The sequence below is a fragment of the Cavia porcellus genome, unplaced genomic scaffold (genome assembly GCF_034190915.1).
Source record: "Cavia porcellus strain 051 isolate PalLab524CR breed Dunkin Hartley unplaced genomic scaffold, mCavPor4.1 scaffold_10, whole genome shotgun sequence".
Taxonomy (NCBI): domain Eukaryota; kingdom Metazoa; phylum Chordata; class Mammalia; order Rodentia; family Caviidae; genus Cavia; species Cavia porcellus.
Genome location: NW_026947493.1, coordinates 12,088,379 through 12,111,079, shown reverse-complemented (window position 1 = coordinate 12,111,079; position 22,701 = coordinate 12,088,379). Strand labels below are relative to the sequence as shown.

Sequence of the window (22,701 nt, the reverse complement as noted above, 5' to 3'; positions counted from 1 at the left end):
TGGTATCTATTCCTTGCAGCCAGTCTTCCTGTCTTATGTAGGCATAGGCTTTCCACAGCCTGCTACTATTGAGCTGAACACAGTATTAATCCAATATAAGGCACCAAAAAATAGTCACAAATGTTTTGAGGAGTTGCTATATTTCCATTCTAACAAATTTCTTCCTGCTTTTGGTCACCAAATTGTTAACTTTTATATTGCTATTAAGTCAATCCGTATCACACATGATAACTACTATATGAATATTTTTCAAAAAACATATTTTTTTAGGCTGGGGATTTACCTCAGTGGCTTAAGCACCACCTGGCAAGCATGAGGTCATGAGTTCGATCCCTGACACCAAAAAAAAAATTTGTTTTTTACAAAAATCAATTCCATGAAGGAGATTTTAATGTCCTTTCTTGATTGTCAACAAACAGGGAGGAGTTTAAGTTCTCTCTTTAAAAAATAAAGAAAGTACATCCTGAAGTATCTTTGGTCCAGAATACTGCCTTTTCCTTCTCAAATTCTGTTAAATTTTAAAAAACAAAGTTGGGCAAATAGCCCAGTCTGAACAAGTTCAGTCTGAACAGAATTTCAGCTCCTTAAGTAAATGCCAAGTCATATATATATATATATATATATATATATATATATAACATATACACAGTAATAAATGTTAAGAACAAGCAGTGAACTATAATAAGTAGTTTTACTCGAATTTTAGAAACATACAGGGGAGAATGGGAGTGCTCATTATATTTTAAATATATCGTAAAATTAAAATTAATAAAATACCAACATGCAATCAAATTTTGAAAAACATGGGAAAGTAACACAACTACAAATATTCATGTTATTTGTGAGCAAGATTTTTAAGAAAATGTTTTTAATTATGCCATAAATTTCTAAACACCTAAAATTAAACAAGAAATTTGACTAATTGGGTTACTGTTTCTTAGGTTCTTCTAAATTTGTCAACTAGATGACATGTCCCTATCCTATATTTTGTTGATTCAATTATACCATGGATTATCTCTGAATTAGGGTAAGACTGTCTATAACCAAAAAAATGGTAGCAAAACATAGACTAGTTGTTAGCAGTGTAAATTTTAAAGCCATATTTCCTGTGTTCAAACTCTCTCTAGCTACCCCAGTACTATACTATGTCACCTAGCATCAGCTACCTAATGTCTGTCTTGATTTCTTGACTCATGAACAATAGTAGTGAATACACATTAGAAATTATTGTGGTGAAACTTAAATGAAATATGTAGAAAACTTTTAGAGAACAAATAGTAAGCACTCAAAAACATGAAGATAAATTAAAATTAATATAACGAACTTAGAATCACAGTTGCTCATGTAATGCAAGCTACTGCTATTCCTTAATGCCAGTATTCAGTGAACTACAACCAGCAGAACTACCCATTTGAAAAATCAGCTAACTGATCCTACAGCTGACAAATGGAATTAGAATCTCTTGGGGCAAGATCCCAGGAATCGACATCCTGGAGGGCAGGCCAGCTGGAAGACAGTCAGTCTCTGCTCTGTGCACCTCCAGGACATGTCAGACAGCAAGACCAGATGGAAGACAGTGAGTTTGCAATCCAGGTCTCCTGCCTTGCATTCCTGAGAGCTGGCCAGCTGAGAGACTGACAACAGGAACTGCAAAACCCAGGACAACAGCCCAGTGCACAGACATGCACACATACCTTTGGAGGGTGAAATAATCAGCAAGGCCAATACTGTGGAAGCATCTATAGCAGCAGTGAGGAGACAGTGTTGCACCTTGGAGAAGGCCACCTACAGAATACCAGTCCCAGCCCCCACATCTAGAGACTGTGGATTGGCTCCATACCCAGTACATCTCTAGGATACAACATGGACATTATACAGAACTGTAAACACTAGAAGAACGTAGTTTCTTGAGATAGCTATAAAGAACCAACTACATCTAGAGGACTTCCCTAAGGAAAGGACACCTTTCCTCCTTGAGAGAGGCCTCAGTGCTACTGGTAGAGCTATATGTCATGGGAGGTTGGTGAGCATCAACATAAAAGACAAAGTAAAAGACAAAAAGAAGGTAGAGAATGGCAAGATTGCAGAGGCAAGGTGCAGCCCCCAAACAGGCCTGGAGCTCAATGAAGTTAGAAGTCAACTTTCTGACTTTCTGAAATGATAACAGAAGTAAAAAACAAAACAAAACAAAACAAAAAAAACAAGTGGAAAAGGCTTTGGAGGGAAAATGATCTCTCAGGTACAAAAAGAAATGATACTTAAAACCAAAGATATTAGAGAAGACACAAATAGAAGAATAGATGAGCTTAGAAAAATATGGAGGCAAAAAGTGGCCAACATGGAGAGAAACAGAATCCATGAAACATACACAAAAAGAGATTGAAGAGATTAAAACTTCTGTGAAATTACATGCAATAGATTGAAATCAAGGAACTGTAGCTAGTAATCATGAAAAGAAAGAGTCGTGAGTTCGATCCCTGGTACCAGAAAAAAAGAAAAAAAAAAACGCAAGAGATCATGAGAAATCAATCCAACAGCTACAAAACAAAGCAAAGAAGAATAACACAAGATTGATTGGGGTCAATGAGAAAGCTGGAGACAGCATATATGCCTTAACAATAATAAATATATATACACGTAATACAAGAGCACCCAACTACACAAGACAGCTATTGGTGGACGTGGAAAATTAAATAAGCACTAACACAGTTGTAATAGGATACCTCAATCTCCCATTATCACAGAGAGACATATAAACTAGACAGAAAATCAGCAAAGAAATATCATAGCTGAACCACACCTGTGAACAAATGGACTTAATAAGAAGAAGCTACACTCTAAGACCAAGTGCTAGCAGCCTGGAAAGATCCAGCGAACCAAGCGCTGGCTAGAGATACCATGCCCTGAGGACCTACCACTATCAGGGGAACATCTGTGAAACACTGCCTTGTGCCTCTCCACCATCCCAGGAACCCCAAATCGGAGGAGCTCAGATGCCAAGTCCAATCCTCTGCACCAAGGAACTGGCAGCAAATGCAGGAAGCACCTGGGATGCAGCAGTGGGCTGATTTGGAGAAACACAGGAAAATGTCCAGATGAAGGCGTAAAATACAATCTCAGACCTCCAGCCTACACAAAACAAATTCAAGAGACTTGGACATAGTAGAAATTAGAGATCACACACCTGAAATTTCTGAAAAGATAACAACTGAAGTAAAAAAGTAACTTAGTTCTTTCACTGATTGGATAATTTTACATACCCATGTCTGATGGCCTGGACAACTATTTGGAAGATAACAAGAAGCATTATGACAGCCACTGTTAATTTCCTATTATCTTGTTTTGAAGTCCTAAATAGTTTTCACCATTTTATTTTGTTTGGCTTTATTCTATTTTGTTTGATTTTATTATGTCTGATGGAATAGGCAGCTATTTTGAAAATAACAGGACACAGTATGATAGCCATTATTGATTTCCTATTATCTTGTTTTGCAGTCCTATATCACTTTCATTGTTTTTTAATTGGTTTTATTCTGTTTGATTTCATTTGATTTTATTCTCTTTAAAATTAAAGAACCAAAACAATCCCAGGAATCTGCATCCTAAGTGATTCTCATATATACCACAGTTCAAGAAGTAATGCATTGGGGGTTGGGGATTTAGCTCAGCGGCATTAGCACCTGCCTTGCAAGCAGGCGGTCATGAGTTCAATCCCCGGTACCAATGAAAAAGACAAAAAAAAAAAAAAAGAAGTAATGCATTAAGCTTAATTATACTCAAGAATACCTCTACATTTATCTTTTTGTTTTATTTCCGCATTGGAAATAAACTCTACTTATCCCCACTCATTTAAATCCTTTAATAATTATTAATTTACTGTCTAATATGTGCCAAGTATTATTAATCAAGAGAAGGGTCCACGTTCAACTTTTACCTTACTGTGACAACCTGGTTGAAAAAGAAAATTAACTCAGAACAACTAAGTTTGCTGTCAGCTGGATAATTTCTAGGGTTGACATGAATACCTTTAAAGAACATGGATTCATGTTAGTGGAGTCAACAAAAATAAGCCATTTCAGCTATTTCTTCACACGTACACAACTATTACATTTTCCACAGAAATTGGGAAATTAGGGCTAATATGGAAAGTAAATGTGACTTCACATGCCAACTCTAAATAATTACTTATAGTAATGGTATCAATTGCAACCTTGAGTGCTTCATTCAGGATTAAGCTGATCCTCAATTTTAGCAAGAGAAGTCTGATTACTATTTACTACCATAAATGAAACCTTTGAGCCAGGCATGGTACTGTATGCCTGTAATCCTAGCACTTGGGAGGCTGAGGCAGGAGGATCATTCAAGTTTGAGACCAACCTGGGCTACAGTGTGCTCAAGGCCACTGAACTTCATAGGGAGACCTTGTCTCAAAAAGATTAAAAAATTTTTTTTTAATTTTAAAAAACCTTTGGAAGCAAGTAACTGAACTCTCCTAGGCTTCAAATTCCTTACTGGAAGGTCATCAGGCCCCCTCATCCCCATTTTCTTTCCATGTCCTGATTAAAATCAATTATCTTGATTGTTCTGTGACCCAGTTAACTAGAGATTTTCCAAGTTGGAGCCCTGAACATTTCGTTAGTCTCTGAAGCACTAAAACTTACCGTGGCCCTGAACCAAAATTCCTCAAACTCTCATATAAACCCGATACCCTGACCCGCTCGCTGCAGCCATACTTGGAATATCCCTTTTCTCTCAAAGCTTGTCCTGCGGACCAGCCGCAGCTCCTGTAAATTCCCCTTGTAAATGCTTCGGACTGACAGCTCCACTATGTAGCGCTTCTTTCTTTAGAACCCCAACCAGCTCCACTTCCAGTCAGTTTGGAACACTACTTGGCGAGAACGTCACTGACATTTCCCGGGGGATAAAGAGACAGAGGGAAAGAGAAAAAAAAGCAAAGAGAATACGGAGCTGAAATTTTCAACAGTCTGCAGATTCCTTAATACTTGTCCCTCCCTAACAGAGTACTCGCTCCCTCTTTCAGTTTTAGTTCTCCCGAGTTGCCTCACGCAGGCGGGCTGACTGCTTTTCACCAGAGGGAGCCCTCGAGCAGAACCCCAGGAAAAGGAGGCCGACAAGCTAGAGAAAGAGCAAGGCCGCAACACCTAGCGCCCGGTCTTAGAACTTTGGGAGACATTGTCCTTCAGATCTGAAGACTCAGAGCAAGACCCCGCCTTCCAAACCAGTGGCTCCACCCCGGGCCAAGGGTAGGAACCCGTCGCTGCGTCACTCGCCAGGGCCTGTAGGCGGGACGCTGCCCCGGAGTGTGCGGAGGCGACGTCTTGTCACGTGATCACGTCCAGCCAACCAATAGGTGAGTGTGGCGGGGAATTTCGAATGTGGCGGCGACAGTAGCGGGCGACCGGAGACTTTGCCGCAGGCCTGGAGCGCTGGAACGCGGGGCTCACGCGAGTCGGGACGGATTGGCGGAGGCTTGAGATGTGAGGAAGAGGGCGACAGCTGGCCCAAGGTACCGTTTTGGACGCGCCTTAAAGAGGCTCACCCATGTCCCTTCCGTCAGCCCCCTTCCGCATTTCCCTGCCCCTCCGAGAGAAAGGCCGTAAATTTTCCGGGGCGGAACCAAGGCTACCCGTTCAACCTCTCTCAGGGCCTGAGTATATTTAATAAATTCGGTGGCCGCAAGCTCTTGCTGTGGGGTCAGAACGACCTGGCTCCTCTTGCTTCTTAGCCACCTTATTTGCGTTTTCCCTCTTCCTTTAAATAAATGGGAACCTGAATCTCCTCGTCTGCTGAATTGTTTAGAATAAGCGATGTGCAGAAAAACCATTTACGTAGTCAGAAGCCGATCTCTGCATAAGGACATACAAAAGGCAGCTGTTTCTTTGTGCAGTCTGCCACCGTTATCATGTTTTTCTTGTCCAGAACTTTAGCTCCCTTGGTTATGCAACAGAAACCGACAGGGACTAGTGCAGCAGAACTGATCACAGAATATAGGCAAGGAATTTCAGGTTCTTTTGAGTATCATGCACATTGAGACCATCATTTCACACTAACTTGTATTTTCATCCCTTCTGCCACACCCCTTTATTGTCACCATTGGCCTGGACAGGAAGTAAGACTTCTGATATAGAAAAAAATTTTTTTGTAATTTTAGCTTACTTAGATGCAATAACAAAAGTTGTTTCAGATAAGGCTTTGCTTTTTAAATCTCTAAATTAAGTCAGGGTCTTGCCGCCTAATACAGACTGGCCTTGAACACACTATCTAACCCAGACCGGCCTTGAACTCGCAGCGATCCTCTGCCACAGCCTCCCTAGTGCTGGTATAACAGCCATGTGCCACCATGCTCGGCTTGCCTGGCTTTCAAACATCTTTAGTTCAAACTTCAGAAACCTCATCATAGTAAATTGTTTCATACAACGACATACTATTAGTGTTTTTTAAAAAGTTAAAACACTTCTACTGGAAGCATACTAACATATTATATGTACATTAATAGAAACAAAATATTTAAATTGAACTACAATATCTTAAGTCCCAGAGGCCTGTAGAAAATATTCAGGAAAATCTAAAAAAACACTTGACTCGGGAGATGAAGATATTCTTTATAGTGAAAGTTGTATACATAGATTGTTAAAGGAAACAGGTTTTCTTTTTAAACAATTTTAAGATCTGTAAAGTACACGACACACTATTGGAAAACTGTTCATGAAAGCAGGATTTAACGGTATATGCCTATAATCCCAGCACTCTGGGAGGCTGTGGCAGGAATATTGCAAGTTTGAGCCCAGCCTGAGCAACTTACGAATTCTATCTCAAAATAAAATTTTTTAAAAGTCTGGGGCTTTTATAAGTTCAGTGCAAGGGCCCTGAGTTTAATTCCCAGTACCACATAAGAAAAAACAGTTGTTCAAGCTTTCTAGCATGCTGAAGGATATCTAATTTGTAGCACTGAAAGATTTAATATACCTTGTATGTATTTTAACATTGAGTAGCATATATTGTTGGTGTGTGTTTTCCTGCTTTTAACTGTATGTCATGTTTATTTAATGTCCTATTTACTATATTGATAACTTGTTGGAAGTTAGTAAACTTCAGATTTAGCAATAATTGAGGTTACTAACATGTTCTCTGCTCTGGTTCCTGTTTTTTCCACCTCAATAATTGTCATAACCTATTAGAGTTGTACACAGTGCTATGTAGTTTAAAGCTCTGAGAATCCCCTCGGCTTTCTTGAATATTTATGCCTATCTTAATACTGTGTGAAAAGTGTGGGAGAGAGACAATTGGTTGAGTGACCTAATCTAATAAATTAATAATTTTTAAAAAGCTAAAAAACAAAACTATGTATATTGCTTCTGAATGAATGCTGTAATCCCATGCACTGAAAGTTGGCCATGAACATTGTAAGAAGCATAAATAATAATGGCATTAAAATATAATAATAAGCTGGGTGAAGTGGTACATGTCAGTGTGGCCCCAGCTACTTGGGATGCTAAGACTAGAGAATACATTGAGCCTACAAGTTCAGGTCAGCCAGGACAACATAGCAAGATCCCATTTCAAAATAAGAAATTTAAAGGACTGAAGGTGGACCTCAGTGGTAGAGGAATGGCCTAGCATTCATGAGACCCTGGGTTTAATTCTCAGTACCACCAAAATAAGAATAAGAATAAGACACTGATAAGTGTCTGGACAGTGATGGCAAACTTATGGCACACATGCCACAATGGGCTGATTTTATCATTGAAAGTTCTCTAAGGTTCATTATTGCTGGTCTAGAATATGTCTTCAATGAGTATCTGTTAAAGAATAAGTGACATATTATGGAATCTTTATGCTGGAAGTCAGTATTCAATAATATTTCCTTATGAAGTGGCTGAGGAGAGTTACATGTCAAAAATATTAATTTTTCAAAGGAGGCACTGTATGATAAGCATGAATGATTCTGACATCTGTTTCGTGTTTTTGCTTTTGAGATGAGGTTTTACTATCTTGCCCAGGCTGATCTCGACCTCATGATTGCCCTGCCTCAGCCTCCTGAGTAGTTGGGATTACAGATGCACATCACAATGCCTAGAAATTAATGAAATTTTAAAGCTACAGAATCAAAAGTATCACCAGGTTAGTTAGCTACCTACTTTGAGTTAATTCCAGTTAAGTTGCCACTTAATTCCTTATTAACGACTTGTATTTTTTATTTTAAATTTATATTTAATATCTCTGACAAAAATATTTTCTGTTGTTTTAAATTTGTAGGCAAAAGATGGCCAAAGAAAGGTGCCAGAAAAAGACCTTTCAAGATAGTCTTGAAGACATAAAGAGGCGAATGAAAGAGAAAAGGAATAAAAACTTGGCCGAGATTGGCAAACGCAGATCCTTTATAACTGCACCAAGCCAAATAACTAGTAAGCGCTGTTTATTTTGTCCTTTTATATCACCTATTACATTTATGTTTAATAATTGATAAATTTACTTTATCCTCTTTTAGCCAACACTTATACACTGCTGAAAAATTACCAAGACAACAACAGAATGTTAGTTTTAGCTCTGGAAAATGAAAAATCCAAAGTAAGAGAAGCCCAAGATATCATCCTACAACTAAGAAAAGAATGTTACTACCTTACATGTCAGCTGTATGCACTGAAAAAAAAACTCACTTCACAACAAACAGAAGATGATACTGCTCAGGTATTTTTATTATAGAGACTGAATTTCTTAGGGAAGCAACCTAATCACTGAATAAAAAACTTAGATCCTGGCTCTAGCCCAGTTATTTTGTATGACCAGTTAAGAAAATTTCAAGCATATAGGTAAACAAAGATTATAACTGCTTTGACTTGGGTCTGAAAGCAGATAGCTAAGCGGCATGCAGAAAAAAACTGTTTAGCTTTTTGCACTGCAAGTCCTGCTTTGAATGCTTAAATTACGTGAGTCAGAGGTTGGACAACTAAGCTAAAGGTCTGCAAGTGTTTGCTGAGCTAGACTAGTCCAAAACTTTAAATCAGTGTCATCTTAAATTTATCTTTTCTAGATAGTTTTGCTTTATCCATTGAGATTTTATAAGAAATACCTTCATTTGGCCTTGGGGAGTAATTAGGTGCTTTTGAAGAATCATTTTTAACCTAGGTGGCTAAATAAGGAAGTCTGTATAACTCTCAGAAAAGGAAATATCCTAAACATTTGGCCAACCATATTTCAATCTGATTCTGTTTGTGACGAAAAGTTAAAAAGCAGGGGCCTATATGATCCTGCCCGCTCAAAATATGGACAGGTTTGCTCAAGGACATTCTCTGTGTTTCATTGTATGATAAGTCTGAGAAGAGTAATGATGAGCCATTTTCTCTTTTCTTTTCTCAGAAGCCACTGCCAGGGAAATTAGATGGGGAAGAGAGGGAGGAAATCTGTGGTGAGTGTCAGTGTTAGCAGGGTGGTTTGCTTTCTCCCCAGTGGCCATCTGTTTGCTGTGCCAGTGAAGATGGCACACTGGTACTTAGGCCAGAAGGCCAGGTAAAAAGCCAGACCACAATGACTGGGATAAGACAACATGAGACAGAAACTGAAGTCACTGTTCTGTTCACAGCAGAAGTGAGAAAATGTTCTTCCTTTTTGTAACTAAAAATGATTATTCATTTTAACTACATGTGATAAAGCACATGTGGAATATATACATGTAGGATGTACATACATAGTTGAGTTGCCTTTTGTGAAGATCAGGTATGATTTGTTTACCTTTGTGTAACTTATTTATAAAATGTTTTTTTCTTCAAGAATATCATCTTTCAGTTCTTTCATTTCCTTGTTCAGTCAGTAGGAAAAGCCCTCCAAAGGCATACCAGACTTCGTTCTCCCTTTCCAAACTTTTATTAAATCACACGGTAATAGGAAATGAACACTCAAAAAAAAGAATTATAAAATAGCAGGAGAGTAGTGTCCTATTGTTGTGGGCCTTTTAACATTTATCCATGATTTTTTTTTTTTTTTTTTTTTAGTGTTTATGAAAATATATTAGTTGCTGAGCACATGCAGCCTCAGCATTTGAAACATCAAAGTTTATTTTCTGTCATATGCTTATTATATATGTTTCTCATTCTCAATCATTTCACACTTGTGTTTCAATGTTTAAATCGACTTTAGTGTAGTATTTCTAGCTGGGACTCAGGCCTGTAATTCCAGCACTCTGGAAGCCTAAGCCAGGAGGATTCAACTTCAAGCCCAGATTGAGTAGCTTACTGATTTAGCAAAGCTTATTTTTTTAGGACTTGATTTTTTAAAAAATAAAAAAGAGCTGAGGATATTGCTCAATGAACAGGCTCTGGTTCAAACCAAAAAAAAAGATTTTCTAGTTATTTTATTTCTGGTGAACAGTTTTAGCCTATTCATTATAAAGTCAGTATATTGTAAGTTCATCCCATTTCTTTTTTTTTTTTTTTTTTTTTTTTTTTTTTTTTTTGTCTTTTTCATTTTTATCGGTACCAGGGATTGAACTCATGACCACCTGCTTGCAAGGCAGGTGTTTATGCCGCTGAGCTAAATCCCCAGCGCCAGTTCATCCGATTTCAAAAACCACTTGAGTTCAGTCAGAATGAAGTCTTATGAGTTAGACAAGCACTCTTGTCTTTAACCTAGATCTATAAATCTCCTTATGCCTATACTTGTGCTTCCCTACATCCCTTCTTGTTACATGGCAGAAGTATCTGCACCTACGAGCCATCCCCATGTGAGAGTTAAATCCCCTTCCCTCACCTCCTTTAAACTTTTGTCCCTAGAAATTTGTTCTCCCTGTGCCTCTCTCTACTGCATTGTCCAGCCATCTTCTAAAGATGGTTTAGTACCTCCTGCATTAAAAGGAAAGGAAAACAAACGAAACCTCTCTCCTTGTCCCAGACAATGTCTTATTTCATTTCTCTGCTGTTCTTCACAGCAGAACCTTTGCAGAAAAATGCAGTCACTGTCTTCATTTCTCAGCTTCCATTCACATCTCAAATCTTTTTTTCTGGTGCTGGTGATACCAGCGCTTACACTCAGGGTCTTTGCACTGAACTACATCCTAGCTTCTTTTTCCTGGTTTTTGTTTTGTTTTGATTTTGAGACAGTGTATCACTAAGTTGCCCCGGCTGGGATCTAGTTTGCAATCCTCCTCTTTCAGTCTCCTAGAGTGCTGAGATTAGAGGCATATGCCGCCACATCCAGCTTTCAAACCATTCTTTTCTTTTTTAAGGACTGGGTATAGTAGTGAACACTGAAACAGGAGAATCACTGCAAGTTTAAGGCCAGCATGGACTACATAGTGAGTTCAGGGCCCAGCCCAAACTACATAGTGAGACCCTGTCATTGTTGGGAGGCTGCCCTAGGAGGATCGCTGCAAGTGTGAGGACTACACAGTCAGTTCAAGACTAACTTGGGATACATAGCAAGAGCCTGACTCAAAAAAAGCCAGCAAGAAATAACATTATTAGTACGTGTTTACAGTACATGATTACATTCATTGTAGGGAGTTGTACATGTACATAACACATCCATTCTTATCCTCCTGTCCCTACCATCTTATCATTACTGTGTATCACAGTCACCAAAACTGAAACCTCCTTATTACTAGATTCAGTGGTCACTTCTGCTTCTCACCCTCACAGTAACATACAAAAGAGACTAACTTTGATCTCTTTGCTTTATTGACACCACACTTCCCTAGTTTTCTTTCGGCCCTCCCAACTGTCCAGTGTTCGTCTGCTCTGTTGGCTACTTGTTTATTGTTAAAGGCCAGTAGTACTAGACTCATCTCCTGCCCTAGCTTTATATAATGTCTGCCAGCTGATGCTTTCAAATTCATAGCTCAAGACCTACACACACGTACACACACAGAGCTACTACTTGATTCACATCAATGTTTGGAAAGGATCTCGTATATAATATACAACTGTTTTTTCCTGTCCCAAACATACTGAATACTTCCACCTCCCTCTGTAATTCTCTCTCATCCCAGTCAAGGGGCGTACTCATCTGCTCAGGCCAGAACCACAGGAAGCTTCCTTCTCCTTCAGTGTCTTCACTTAATCCATGTTCAACCCTTGCTCACAATTCTTTATCTCAGGGCCTTTCAGTGGGCTTCACCTCTACATCATGTCTTGATTTCTGTGATGATTTCATAACTCCTTGACTCCATTTTTATTTTTGTTCTTTTGAGACAAGGTCTCAACTGTGTAGTTCACACTGGTCTTGACCTCACTGTGTTCTCCTGGCCAGCCTTGAACTTGCAGCAGTCTTCTTGCCTCAGCCTCCTGAGTGCAGGAATCAGGTGTGCACCAGCATGCCCAGCTCCCTTGGCTTTGGTCGCATGTTGCACACAGACCATACTGAATTTTAAATCTTCTCATTTTATTTCCTTGCTTAGTACTTGTATCTTCCCGTCACACTGAGACTAAATTCCACACTTTGACTCTCAAGGCCTTACATTATCTGATCTCTGAATATACATCTCCTGCTAGTCCCAGTGATTATGCTCCAGCCACGTCGCTTTTTCTGAAATTACAACAGAGTTTGCCGGTATGATGGCATTTTTATTTGCTGTTTCCACTGCTGCTACTTCCTCCTACCTTTTAAGTGGCGGATAATTTTGCAATCTTCAGTCAAATACACTTTAGAGAAAGAGCCTTTCAGCCTGTTCATTCTTTGTCATTCCACTCTGGTATCTCCTTCATAGCACTCACAGGTATCTCAAACGTATAATGATCTGTTTTCTTTTCTTTTTAATTTTGTCCGTCTACACCAGGGTATAAGTTTCAAGAGGATAGGATTTTATCTTCTGGTTATAATCCCAGTTCATAAAACTGCATGGCATTGTGAGATATGATCAGTAAGCGTGTATTACTGAATAAACCAATTCTTTATTGTAAATATTTCAGTATTTTCTTCTATTTTAATGCATTAACAGAACCAGGAAGTATGTCTCACAGGAATGGACTCCAATAATGACGACAACTCTGGAGATTTATTTGCAAAGGATTTACCGTTAGTATTAAATTCATTACTATGGTTATTAATACCAAGATAGAGTTAATTCTTTGTGAAAAGAAATTTATGTCATACTGCCTTATATTTGGAGTCAGATGGTCCCTCTCTACTGAGAATATATTTAAGAAAATTTTTTGAAATATATAGACAGATAAGTTTCTTTTTTTTTTTTTTTTTTTTGTCTATTTCCTTTTTATCGGTACCAGGGATTGAACTCACAACCACACACTTGCAAGGCAGGCGCTTATGCCACTGAGCTAAACCCCTAGCCCAACAGATAAGTTTCTAAGAATAATAAACTTCATTAAAATTTTTTAACTGTTTCCTTCAGTCATCTTTTCCTCTATATCATATTTTTTATATAAGAAATTGGCAAGTTGTTAAAATTACCTCTCTAAAAATTGTCTGGTTTAAGAAAAAACATGTATTTAACATACCTCTCACACATTGATGCAATTTCTTATCTGTCAGATTTCACATACCCTCTTCTTTTGAATCCAATACACTTTATATTTGCATATGAATTAGATTTAATCACAGATCTTAATTAACACATTTCAGTGAGTCTAAGATACATACCTAGAAAATCAAAGACTCAATTAAAATAGAACGCTGCCCTCATTCTGGCTCAGGGCTTTTCAGTCTTGGTACAATGGATGTTGTGGGATTTTGGAGCATTTTTTACCCCCACCCATTTGTTGTTAGTAACATCCCCTCCCCAGTTCTGAGAAGCAAAATGATTTCAGATATTACCAAATCCCCAGGAAGGATAACTGCCCACAGGTGAGAACTATTGCCATAGGCTATTCCCTGGATCCCTTAAAATCCATCCTCATCTCACTGAAGTAACAAAAAATATGTTTGCTTTCAGTCATTATTAGCTTTTAAAGTGTTAAGTTGAAGACCTGACAAAATATGTCATGAACAAAAAGACACAAATCAAGTTTTTATAGGATTTCTAAAGTAATCATTAGTTACTATAACTCTATTGCCTAAACCTATATTTAATTTTTGAAATTTAGAGTAGAAAATTCTGTATACAGAATAAAAAAATAAAACTCCAGTTAGGATGAAATTGCCAATAATAGGTTTTAAAAATAAAGTTCTTGAGTCATGAACCAGAGAACAACGTTTAAGAACTTCAGAAGAGTTCAGTGGTTGAAACCATATATTACCAACAAATCACAGCTCTGTTAATGATGAAGCAAACAAGCTCTAAGGACTTTAGCAACCAAACTGCACGTTTAAAAACAAACTCAATTTGGGTTGGCCATTTTCCAGTTAAATGAAATTGAATTATGTGTGACTTAATATTAGTTCTTCCAATGGAAGTCAAATGTCAGTCATAACAAGTCAGCCTTTGTGTAGTTACCATAACTATTTCTTGTGTCCTTTTATACAAAACAGATGTATTGATTTGGAATGGAATTATGAAATGATACTAAAGGAAAAAAATTTTAAATTTAGGGAAATATATATTTTATATATATATTTTAAACATAATTGATAAGTAAATTTCTTTTTTTCATTGGCATTGTCAAAGGCAAGTTCCTTTTCAAGAAACTGACCTTCCAGCACATGGAGAATCATTCCAACAAGAAGGTAATTCCAGTAAAAATCTGAAAATATTAAAGACAAAGAACTTTGGAGACAAGCAACATAAACTTCTCTAATTCTCCTTTAACTTTGTAAATCTATTAATCTGGTGTTTTCAAGGCAAATCAGTTTATTTTCATAATAGCAACATAAGTGAAAATAATATAGTTTAAATTCCATCCATCCATTATGTCAAATCTGTAACGAGCAATCTTGACTACAACTATGGCTGCGGTTTACTAAGCCCTACTATGTGTTAGCCTCTGTATTAGGTGTTTTATATATATATTGTCTCATTTAACTTTCACAGCCATCTAGAAATATATGTACTATCCATTGCATTTTATATAGACTCACAAAAGTAAAAACACTGCAAGAAATAATCTGGATGGTAAGAAGGGTTTAAACTCGAAGCTGAGCTCCAAAGCCATGTTCCAGTTTTCCAATACCTGCTTTGAAAAAGGGGCAGTACTGGTATAAGCAAAGCCCACTTTTCCTATAAATACATTATATTTCTTACCTGAAAACCCTTTTAGTTATACAAATTTTATTAACTTTTCAAAGAACACTTAGTGCTCCCTTTTTCCATGTGTCTGTCCAACTTTGGAACCTGAGGTTCTGTTCCTCGGACTCTGCTCAAAACAATCATTTTTCTTTAAACCTTTGAACCAGGAGCACATAAAACCTATGCTCAAATATCTTTGGGAATTTTATAAAATTCTTACACAAGTTAACATAACCATCAGTTGATGGTTGACAGGTAAATAGATGGCAAGTCTTTTAGATTTTTTACTCAGAATGACTTTTACATAACTTTGAATCCTAAGATTGTTGAAATTAAAATTACCAAAAAAAGATTCAAATTGCAAAAAGTAAAACTGTGTTTCTCATTCTTTAAAATTCCTAGAGCAAATTCTTTGTACTCAAGACACAGTGGGATCTGATTTTGATTCGGGTGAAGCTAAACCTACTACTAATGTCTTACCTAGAACCGTATCACTCCGTCGCCACATAAAGGAACATCTTAACACACTAAGTCAGCCTGATACTTTGGGTGATTTTGAAACCAGTCATTTGTCTTTTGAACTGGAAAGAATAAGATATGTAGACCCAGCAGTAAACATGCTCATACCAGGAAATGAAGAAAAAAGTGTCTGTCAGTGGAACAGAGACAAAATTAATTTATCACCAAGGCTGATTCAACCAGGAAAGTTTACCAAAATGAAAGAGGTCATTTTAGAATCTAAATCTGAAAAAGAAAGTAAGCACAGAGATGTACAACTAGGAAAAAAAGAGAAAAGAAAAGCTAACAGAAGAAAATCTAAGTCTACACCAAAGCATAAAAGGAATAAAAGTAAAAATCAAAAAACTGTTTGCTCTCAAAAAATGGATGAATCTTTCAGTTCCACTGATGCTTATAATTTTAATTTGGAAGAGGGCGTTCATGTCACTCCTTTCCGACAAAAAGGAAACACTGATTCTGATAGAGAAGAAAACAACAGTAAGTCTCAAGTGAGTATCTGTGAATCCAGCAGTTATGAAGATGATTCTGATGATCTCTATGTACCTGACTGTAATTATACTGAGAGTCTCACAAGCTTATCAGATAGACCAATCACCAGGCCTCAAAATAAAAGAGCGTTAAACTACACAGATATACAAGAGATGGAGGATTCAAAGCCAACAAAAACTCCTACCGGTAAGTAGGATCTTGTTTGCCTGCATGTTTAATACTTATGGTAAATGATGACTCCTGGTGCTTATATACTACTATCTTTCACCATCTGTTTCTCTGGGGGAGGTTAGAGACTTAACCATCTGTGTCGCTTTGGAGGTAGCTACAATCTGACTAAATAGTGAGGGGCAGGGGGTAGAAATCACAATTACGTCACTCTGACCTACTTCAAGCAAATTTAAATCTTTAGCAATAAATATTGCTTGTCATGGAGTTAATAATTTTTTGTCTTCACTAAATAAAACCTCCTGGATTGGAGGTGAGAGGCTTACAGGCGTGGAATAGGGGAAATGTTTGTGAAATTATGTTGAAAATGAAATCAAACTTGAATCCAGTGACTTGGCATTTGAATGGCTTGCTTTATATTTAACAGGAACCATGATTAAAACAATTGTCTAATTAATGAAGGTACACTAATGAGACCAAGAAATTTTTTCCTTAACTGGCCCACTCTTCTTTTGTAAGACAATTAAATCTTAAACTTATTAGATCAAAAATACATGTGATTACAATATTATTGTTAATACATCCTGCACCTGCCCACAGAGATTCTCCTCTGGGAATTTTAGTTGATATCAAAACTAGCATTTTTAAAACTCTTAAAGTGGTGGTGCACTCCTGTAATCACAGCACTTGGAAGGCTGAGGCAGCAGAATTGTTTCAAGTTCGAGACCAACCTGCACTACAAAGTGAGGCCAAGGCCAGCCTTAACCACATAGCAAGACACTTTCAAAAAGACCAAAAAAAAATCTTAAAAGTATTGTCCATTTCAGTATTTCATTGGTCCTCAGAACAATTATGAATAATCATGTTCATTGTTTATCCGGAAACTAAAGCCCAAAAACAGTGAATCATGTTTCCTAGTCAACCAGTTCAGCAGTGGTAGCTTATAAATACCTTTCTTAAAAAGTATGCTGTCCTAGTTCAATGGTAGGATGCTGATTTAGCATGGATGAGGCCCTAGGTTGGATCCCCAGCACAGCAAAAAGCAAATAGTCATTATGCTGTAATGAGTAAATCAAACAAGATTGGTAAAATCTTAATCATTGAAGCTGAGTAACATGAGATTCATCGTACTATGGTTACCATCTTTGTTTTCTTTTCAAAAATCCATAATTTTTGAAAAGAAAACACTCTTAAATAGTCTGGTTCCTATTAGCATCAACATTACCTGGAAACGTAAAATTGCCAACTCACAGGCCACCACCCATGGGTCAAATTAGAATTTGCATCTCTCCAGTCAAAGTCTTACTGTGTAGTTCAGACTGGCCTTGAACTCAGTGTGTAACCCAACCTGGCTCCAACTCTCAGCTACACTTCTGCCTCGGCTTCTCAAGCACTGGGATTACAGGCATTTGCCACCATGCATGGCTGAGAATTTGTATCTCTTTAACAAGTTTACCCTGTGAATTCATAAATACATTAAAGTTCTGGAACCATATTACAGCAACTGATTTAATAGGTTACTTATAGGTATTTTTCAAAATACAAATTGCAATAATAGCATACAGTATGTTACTGGTGACAAAAAAAGAGACTGTGAAACCCAGCTAACCTTGGATGCATAATATAAAATCATTTCAGTTTTTCTTGGGATATAATTTACTTTTTAAAGCTACTTAAAATAGTTGTCTATACAGCTGGGTATGGTGGTGCAGGCCTATAATCCAAGAACTCTGGAGGCTGAAGCAGGAGGATCCTTGCAAGTTTGAGGCCAGCCTGGGCTGCAAAGTGAGTTCAAGACCAGCCTGAACTGCATAGGGAGACCCTGTCTCAAAAAGACAAAAAAAAAAAAAAAAAAAAAAAAAATAGTTTAGCAGTGGCATCCTTGCTAGGTGTTGGATACCTACCTCCCAAAACTGTAAAAGTGTACCTCCAAAACAACTTGTATGTTTACATAGGAAAAACACTGATGACTTGCATCTACCATAATTAGTATTTCAGTACTAGCTAGCCTAAAAAAGAAAAAAATAGTGAAAAGGTTTTTAAAAATCTGTATTATGCCATATTTTATGTACATTTGAGTATAATTTTATTTCTGTGAATTTCTCTTGGAACCACGTTCAGTAAAAATTGTTTTTCTAGGTGCAACACCTAAGACTCGCCTATCACTTCCATCACCTCATTGTAACCTGAAGGACATCACCAATGTTCCGTTTCCTGAAATAAAAATCAGGAAACTTTCTCTTTCTCCAGAAAAGAATAAGGAAAGCACACCCATGTGTCTCCCCAAGCGCAGGTGCACAAGCAGTGTGAACTACAAGGAGCCAACATTAGCTTCGAAACTAAGAAGAGGAGACCCTTTCACAGATTTGTGTTTCTTGAATTCTCCTATTTTCAAGCAGAAAAAGAATTCAAGACGTTCTAAAAAAAGTTTAAAGTAAATACGGCACATCTCTTTTTGGGTGCTGTTTAAGTCTATCTTGTATCCTTTTCTGTTGCTCCGGCAGAGAATCTGTAAGACAGTATACAAGTGGGTGCAACTACTGCCATCGAATATTCTCTTCCTAGGAACCTGGATGTGAACATTTCTTCAAAATCACATTTTGTATAGCTTCTTATATGCCTAGACCCTTTGATTTTGTTCAAATTATATCATTTTCTGGCATCTTTTATGTTTCCTTTAGGTGGGGGAATACTGTTTTTTAAAACTAGGACAAAGATCTTTTGAAACTCCTATTTAATTTTTGGGTAAAATAAACCCTTGACATTTGTAGAAGGTATACCCTAAGTTTATGGATCTCTACTACTACTGTTGTATTTGATTCCTCAGATTTAAAGGTTTCCAAAGTCACAAGAGAAACAATGGTTGGTCAGGCTTATGAGCTAGTCTAGGGAATGAGTATGTGTTGAACTTGGCAGCTTGGGAAAACCAAGTTACCATGTCCTGGAGACTCAGAACTCCTGGCTGAGGCAAAAATCTCAAGTATTAACTATGTGAACGCTAAGGGCTTTTTTCTGTTTTAGATCAACTAGTGAGAAGAAATTAGTTCAATTCATAGTGTTTGACATCTATACTTGTATGCACCTCTTTAAACTTTTAGATCACTATAGGTGGTTCATTTTTAAAGAATAAAATTTATATAAGATAGCACTTGTACTCTCCTTCTATTCTTTAAATATATGGCTTTCTTGCTAGCTTTCACTCTTCTCCTCCTCTAACATTTTCACCCTCCTCCCCCTTTCTCTATACTCACTGCCAGGGAACTGCTGGCATCCAACCTAACATCTGGCTTCCAACTTTTCATTATATAGTCTCCATGTCTGTGAACAGTATTTTCTAATCTCAGGCTGAGGATGTGGCTGTGATAAGGCACTTACATACCATGTGATACCCTAGGCTTATTCCCCAACGTCAAAAAAAAAAATAAGTTCTACTTTCACCTGACCCAGGGTTTTTCTTGTTGGGTTGTGGGGATATTTTTTTTAAGATAGGGTCTCACTATATCCTCCAGCACGGCCTTGAACTCCCTATAGCACAGGCTGACCTCAAAGTCCTGCTACCTCAGCCATATTTTCTTGACTACACCTCTGTTGTCTGTCTGCACTATCAGTCACACTCAAAATGCTTTTTTATCCCCAATTTTCTTATCCCTTAAGTCATCAATCTGTACGTAATATTTCCCAGTCTCCTCTTACCATTTTTATCAATCACCCCTTTACATCTATTTTGTACACCTATTTTTGTGGTTCATGGAAACTACAGAGTGACTGCCTTCACTAAAACTAAATACAATTTAAAGTTCCTTTTTGCTGGGCATGATGGTGCACTCTTGTAATCTCAGCACTCAGGAGACTGAGGCGGGAGGATCACCATGAATTTAAAGCCAGTTTGGGCTACATAAGTGAGTTAAAGACCAGCCTGTACTACACAGTGAAACCCAACCTAAAAAAAGAATTTCAGTTTCTCAGTCTCAGAATATTTCACTAGTAGTTACCATATTGTGGACTACAAATTTCTATAATCAGAAAACTTGGTGGCCAGAGAATCAGCATCTGCTGTAATCAGCATTTGCATGTGTGTTGGAAACCTGAATTTCATTCTCACCTTTGGCTGTTTGAAAGGTGCTCTGTAGAAGTCTGTTTTGTACATTTTTAACTAATTGAACTTCTTGGATTTTTCTACAGTCAAAGAGTATTAGATCCTTGTAATAGCTGGGGTGTAGTTCAGTGGCAACTTTGCATAGCATGTGGGAGGCCCTGGTTTTGATCCCCAGCACCACAAAGATACTAAAAAAGAAACCTGTAATAATTTGCTTATTTGTAAAGGAAGTCGGACATGACTTTTGTTTTGCCAAGGTTGCTGCAGTTCAGTCATAATGATTTTTATTTCCCCCTGCAGAGCCTTGTTGTGTACTTTAAATCTGTACATGATACTGGTTGACAGTTGGGGCTGCAGGATTTTGGAGTTTCTGTTTTTGATGTTTTGGTGCTGAGGATAGGTCTTATCCATTCTAGGAAATCACTGTGCCAGGGAGCTACATCTACAGTCTTCCCTCTAGCTTTCATAAAGAATTTCCTCACTGTAGAACCAAGATCTCTAGTCAGTGATTCTGCAGCATCGTGTTCTTGAGAAATAGGATGTGGAGACTACCTGGAGGATGTAAGGTGAACCACTGATGTCTATTACTTTGGCAGAACTTTTATTTTTGCTGTTCAAGTACTGTAGTTGCCATGTCTGTCTGTCTGAATTCTGCCTTCATTGATATTGATTCTACCCTTAGCTATAGGAATGGACATTTCTGTGGTTTAAATAGAGAAAAAGAGTTTTTAAAGTATTGTGATGGAAATAACATGTCGTCACATACAAATAAAAGGACAACATCTTACCAGATAATGCTGCTCTAAGTCAGTAGAAGGCAAATTGTAGCCAATGATCCAAATGTAGTATACTATTTTTGGATGATCTGCAAAGAATGGCTTTTAAATAGCTGAAGAAAACTTTGGAATCAATTTTGATGACAGGGTATACTAATTTTCAACCCACATAAAATATGTAACATCAATTTTGCCTCTTGGGCAGCAAAGCATAAAATTATTTCTTTGTCCCTTTTTCAAGAGTTTGCTAATTATTACACTAGATCACACTGACTTTTTACTTCACAGATTTTTTTCTGAGACAGGGTGTCACTATATAGTAACATATCCCTGGCTAGCTCCAAACTTTCAGTGATCCTCCTGTCTCACTTTAACATTTTACATAAACCATACCATACATATCTTCTTGCAGCTGACTTTTTAACACTGAGATTTATCAATGTTGAATTTCACATACATACACAAATGCAGTTTGCTTTAATAAACCTAAAGATAATGTCTGCGTTTGTCATTGTTATGGTGTGGGTCTAGATAGTCTCCACAAACCCTCAGATTTTCTGGGGCTAGGTGAAGCTGGAGTGAATGGCTGATTCATGGCCCAATGCTGGGATTAAGGGGTTGAGTGTGACAGCCTCCCCAAGGTAGGTGGCCTGCATCCAAGCTAAGGGACTGACAGAGACAACTCCCCCTCTCATCTCTGCCTCTCTTTCCCTCATTGCTTTTGGCTCTTGCACACCATGAATGGTTGTCCCTCTGCCATGAGCCACTTTTCCTTGGAGCCAGCCAACTATGGACTAAAACCTTCCCAAGCTGAGCTAAATAAATCTTCCTATAAGAAGAAAGTAACTAAGTCACTGTTAGCTTCCTTTTTCTACAATGTTCTCATAAAGAAACCAGGTCATAAGCAGTTCATACATTACATTAAAGGGGGTTTTGTGAGGCCTGTGGTTGTTCCCTCGCCTCCTTTGTTTACATCACTGAACACCACTGCTAAGGGTAACGGCAGAGAACTTCCCCGTGGGGAAGAGTCAACAGTGGCCCAAAGCTCCTGCTGGGACAGGAATAAGGCAGCAACATTCTCCAGTATGCATTTTATTAGTAATAAAGGTCTATGTTAGTAATTATATGCCCTATTTTTGTTCCCTCTGGGTTCAGATTTTAGTACATAAGAGGAATCTCTGTGGAGTCCTCTTGAAGCCCAACAAGATACATATTTCCTAAAGATAGCATTGTGGGTAACAGTAGCAGCTCACATAGAAGATATTTAAAAATTAGCTTTATTCTTCTACTTCACAGGTGTAAAAAAAAAAAAAAAACCAAAACATTAAAAAAATCTTTGATTTTTAAGCCAATAATACTCTTCTGTAGATGAATTTTTGTTACTGTTTAGTGGATGATAGTGTACAAGATGTAGTGATCAAGTCAATGTCTCTCCTGTGGAAAATCTCACTAATAGGGTATGGAAGAAAAGTCAACAATTCCAAACAATCTTCAGCAAAGTTTAAGAGCTAAGGATTAAAGAC

The 22,701-nt window shown here is 37.7% G+C and overlaps 1 protein-coding gene across 2 annotated transcripts; it reads left to right on the top strand.

The window, feature by feature from the left end:
* The first annotated feature begins 5,365 nt into the window (after positions 1–5,365).
* On the top strand, positions 5,366–22,525 carry Sgo1 (shugoshin 1). 2 transcript variants are annotated; one of them, XM_063257001.1, is made up of 8 exons: positions 5,366–5,527; positions 7,998–8,142; positions 8,278–8,426; positions 8,510–8,709; positions 12,950–13,026; positions 14,573–14,631; positions 15,533–16,324; positions 18,446–22,525. In XM_063257001.1, the coding sequence occupies exons 3-8, from the start codon at positions 8,285–8,287 to the stop codon at positions 18,742–18,744; spliced, it is 1,569 nt and encodes a 522-aa protein (XP_063113071.1). In that variant the 5' UTR covers positions 5,366–5,527; positions 7,998–8,142; positions 8,278–8,284; the 3' UTR covers positions 18,745–22,525. The 2 variants fall into 2 exon arrangements, with proteins under 2 accessions (XP_063113071.1, XP_012999185.2); XM_013143731.3 differs by lacking the exon at positions 7,998–8,142 and having other exon boundaries at positions 5,367–5,527.
* The last annotated feature ends 176 nt before the right edge of the window (positions 22,526–22,701 follow it).

Coding starts and splice junctions, on each gene's coding strand:
- Sgo1 (XM_063257001.1), top strand. CDS start 8,285: ATGGCCAAAGAAAGGTGCCAGAAAAAGACCTTTCAAGATAGTCTTGAA. Junction 8,427..8,509: donor TGCACCAAGCCAAATAACTA/GTAAGCGCTGTT, acceptor ATCCTCTTTTAG/CCAACACTTATACACTGCTG. Junction 16,325..18,445: donor GCCAACAAAAACTCCTACCG/GTAAGTAGGATC, acceptor TTGTTTTTCTAG/GTGCAACACCTAAGACTCGC.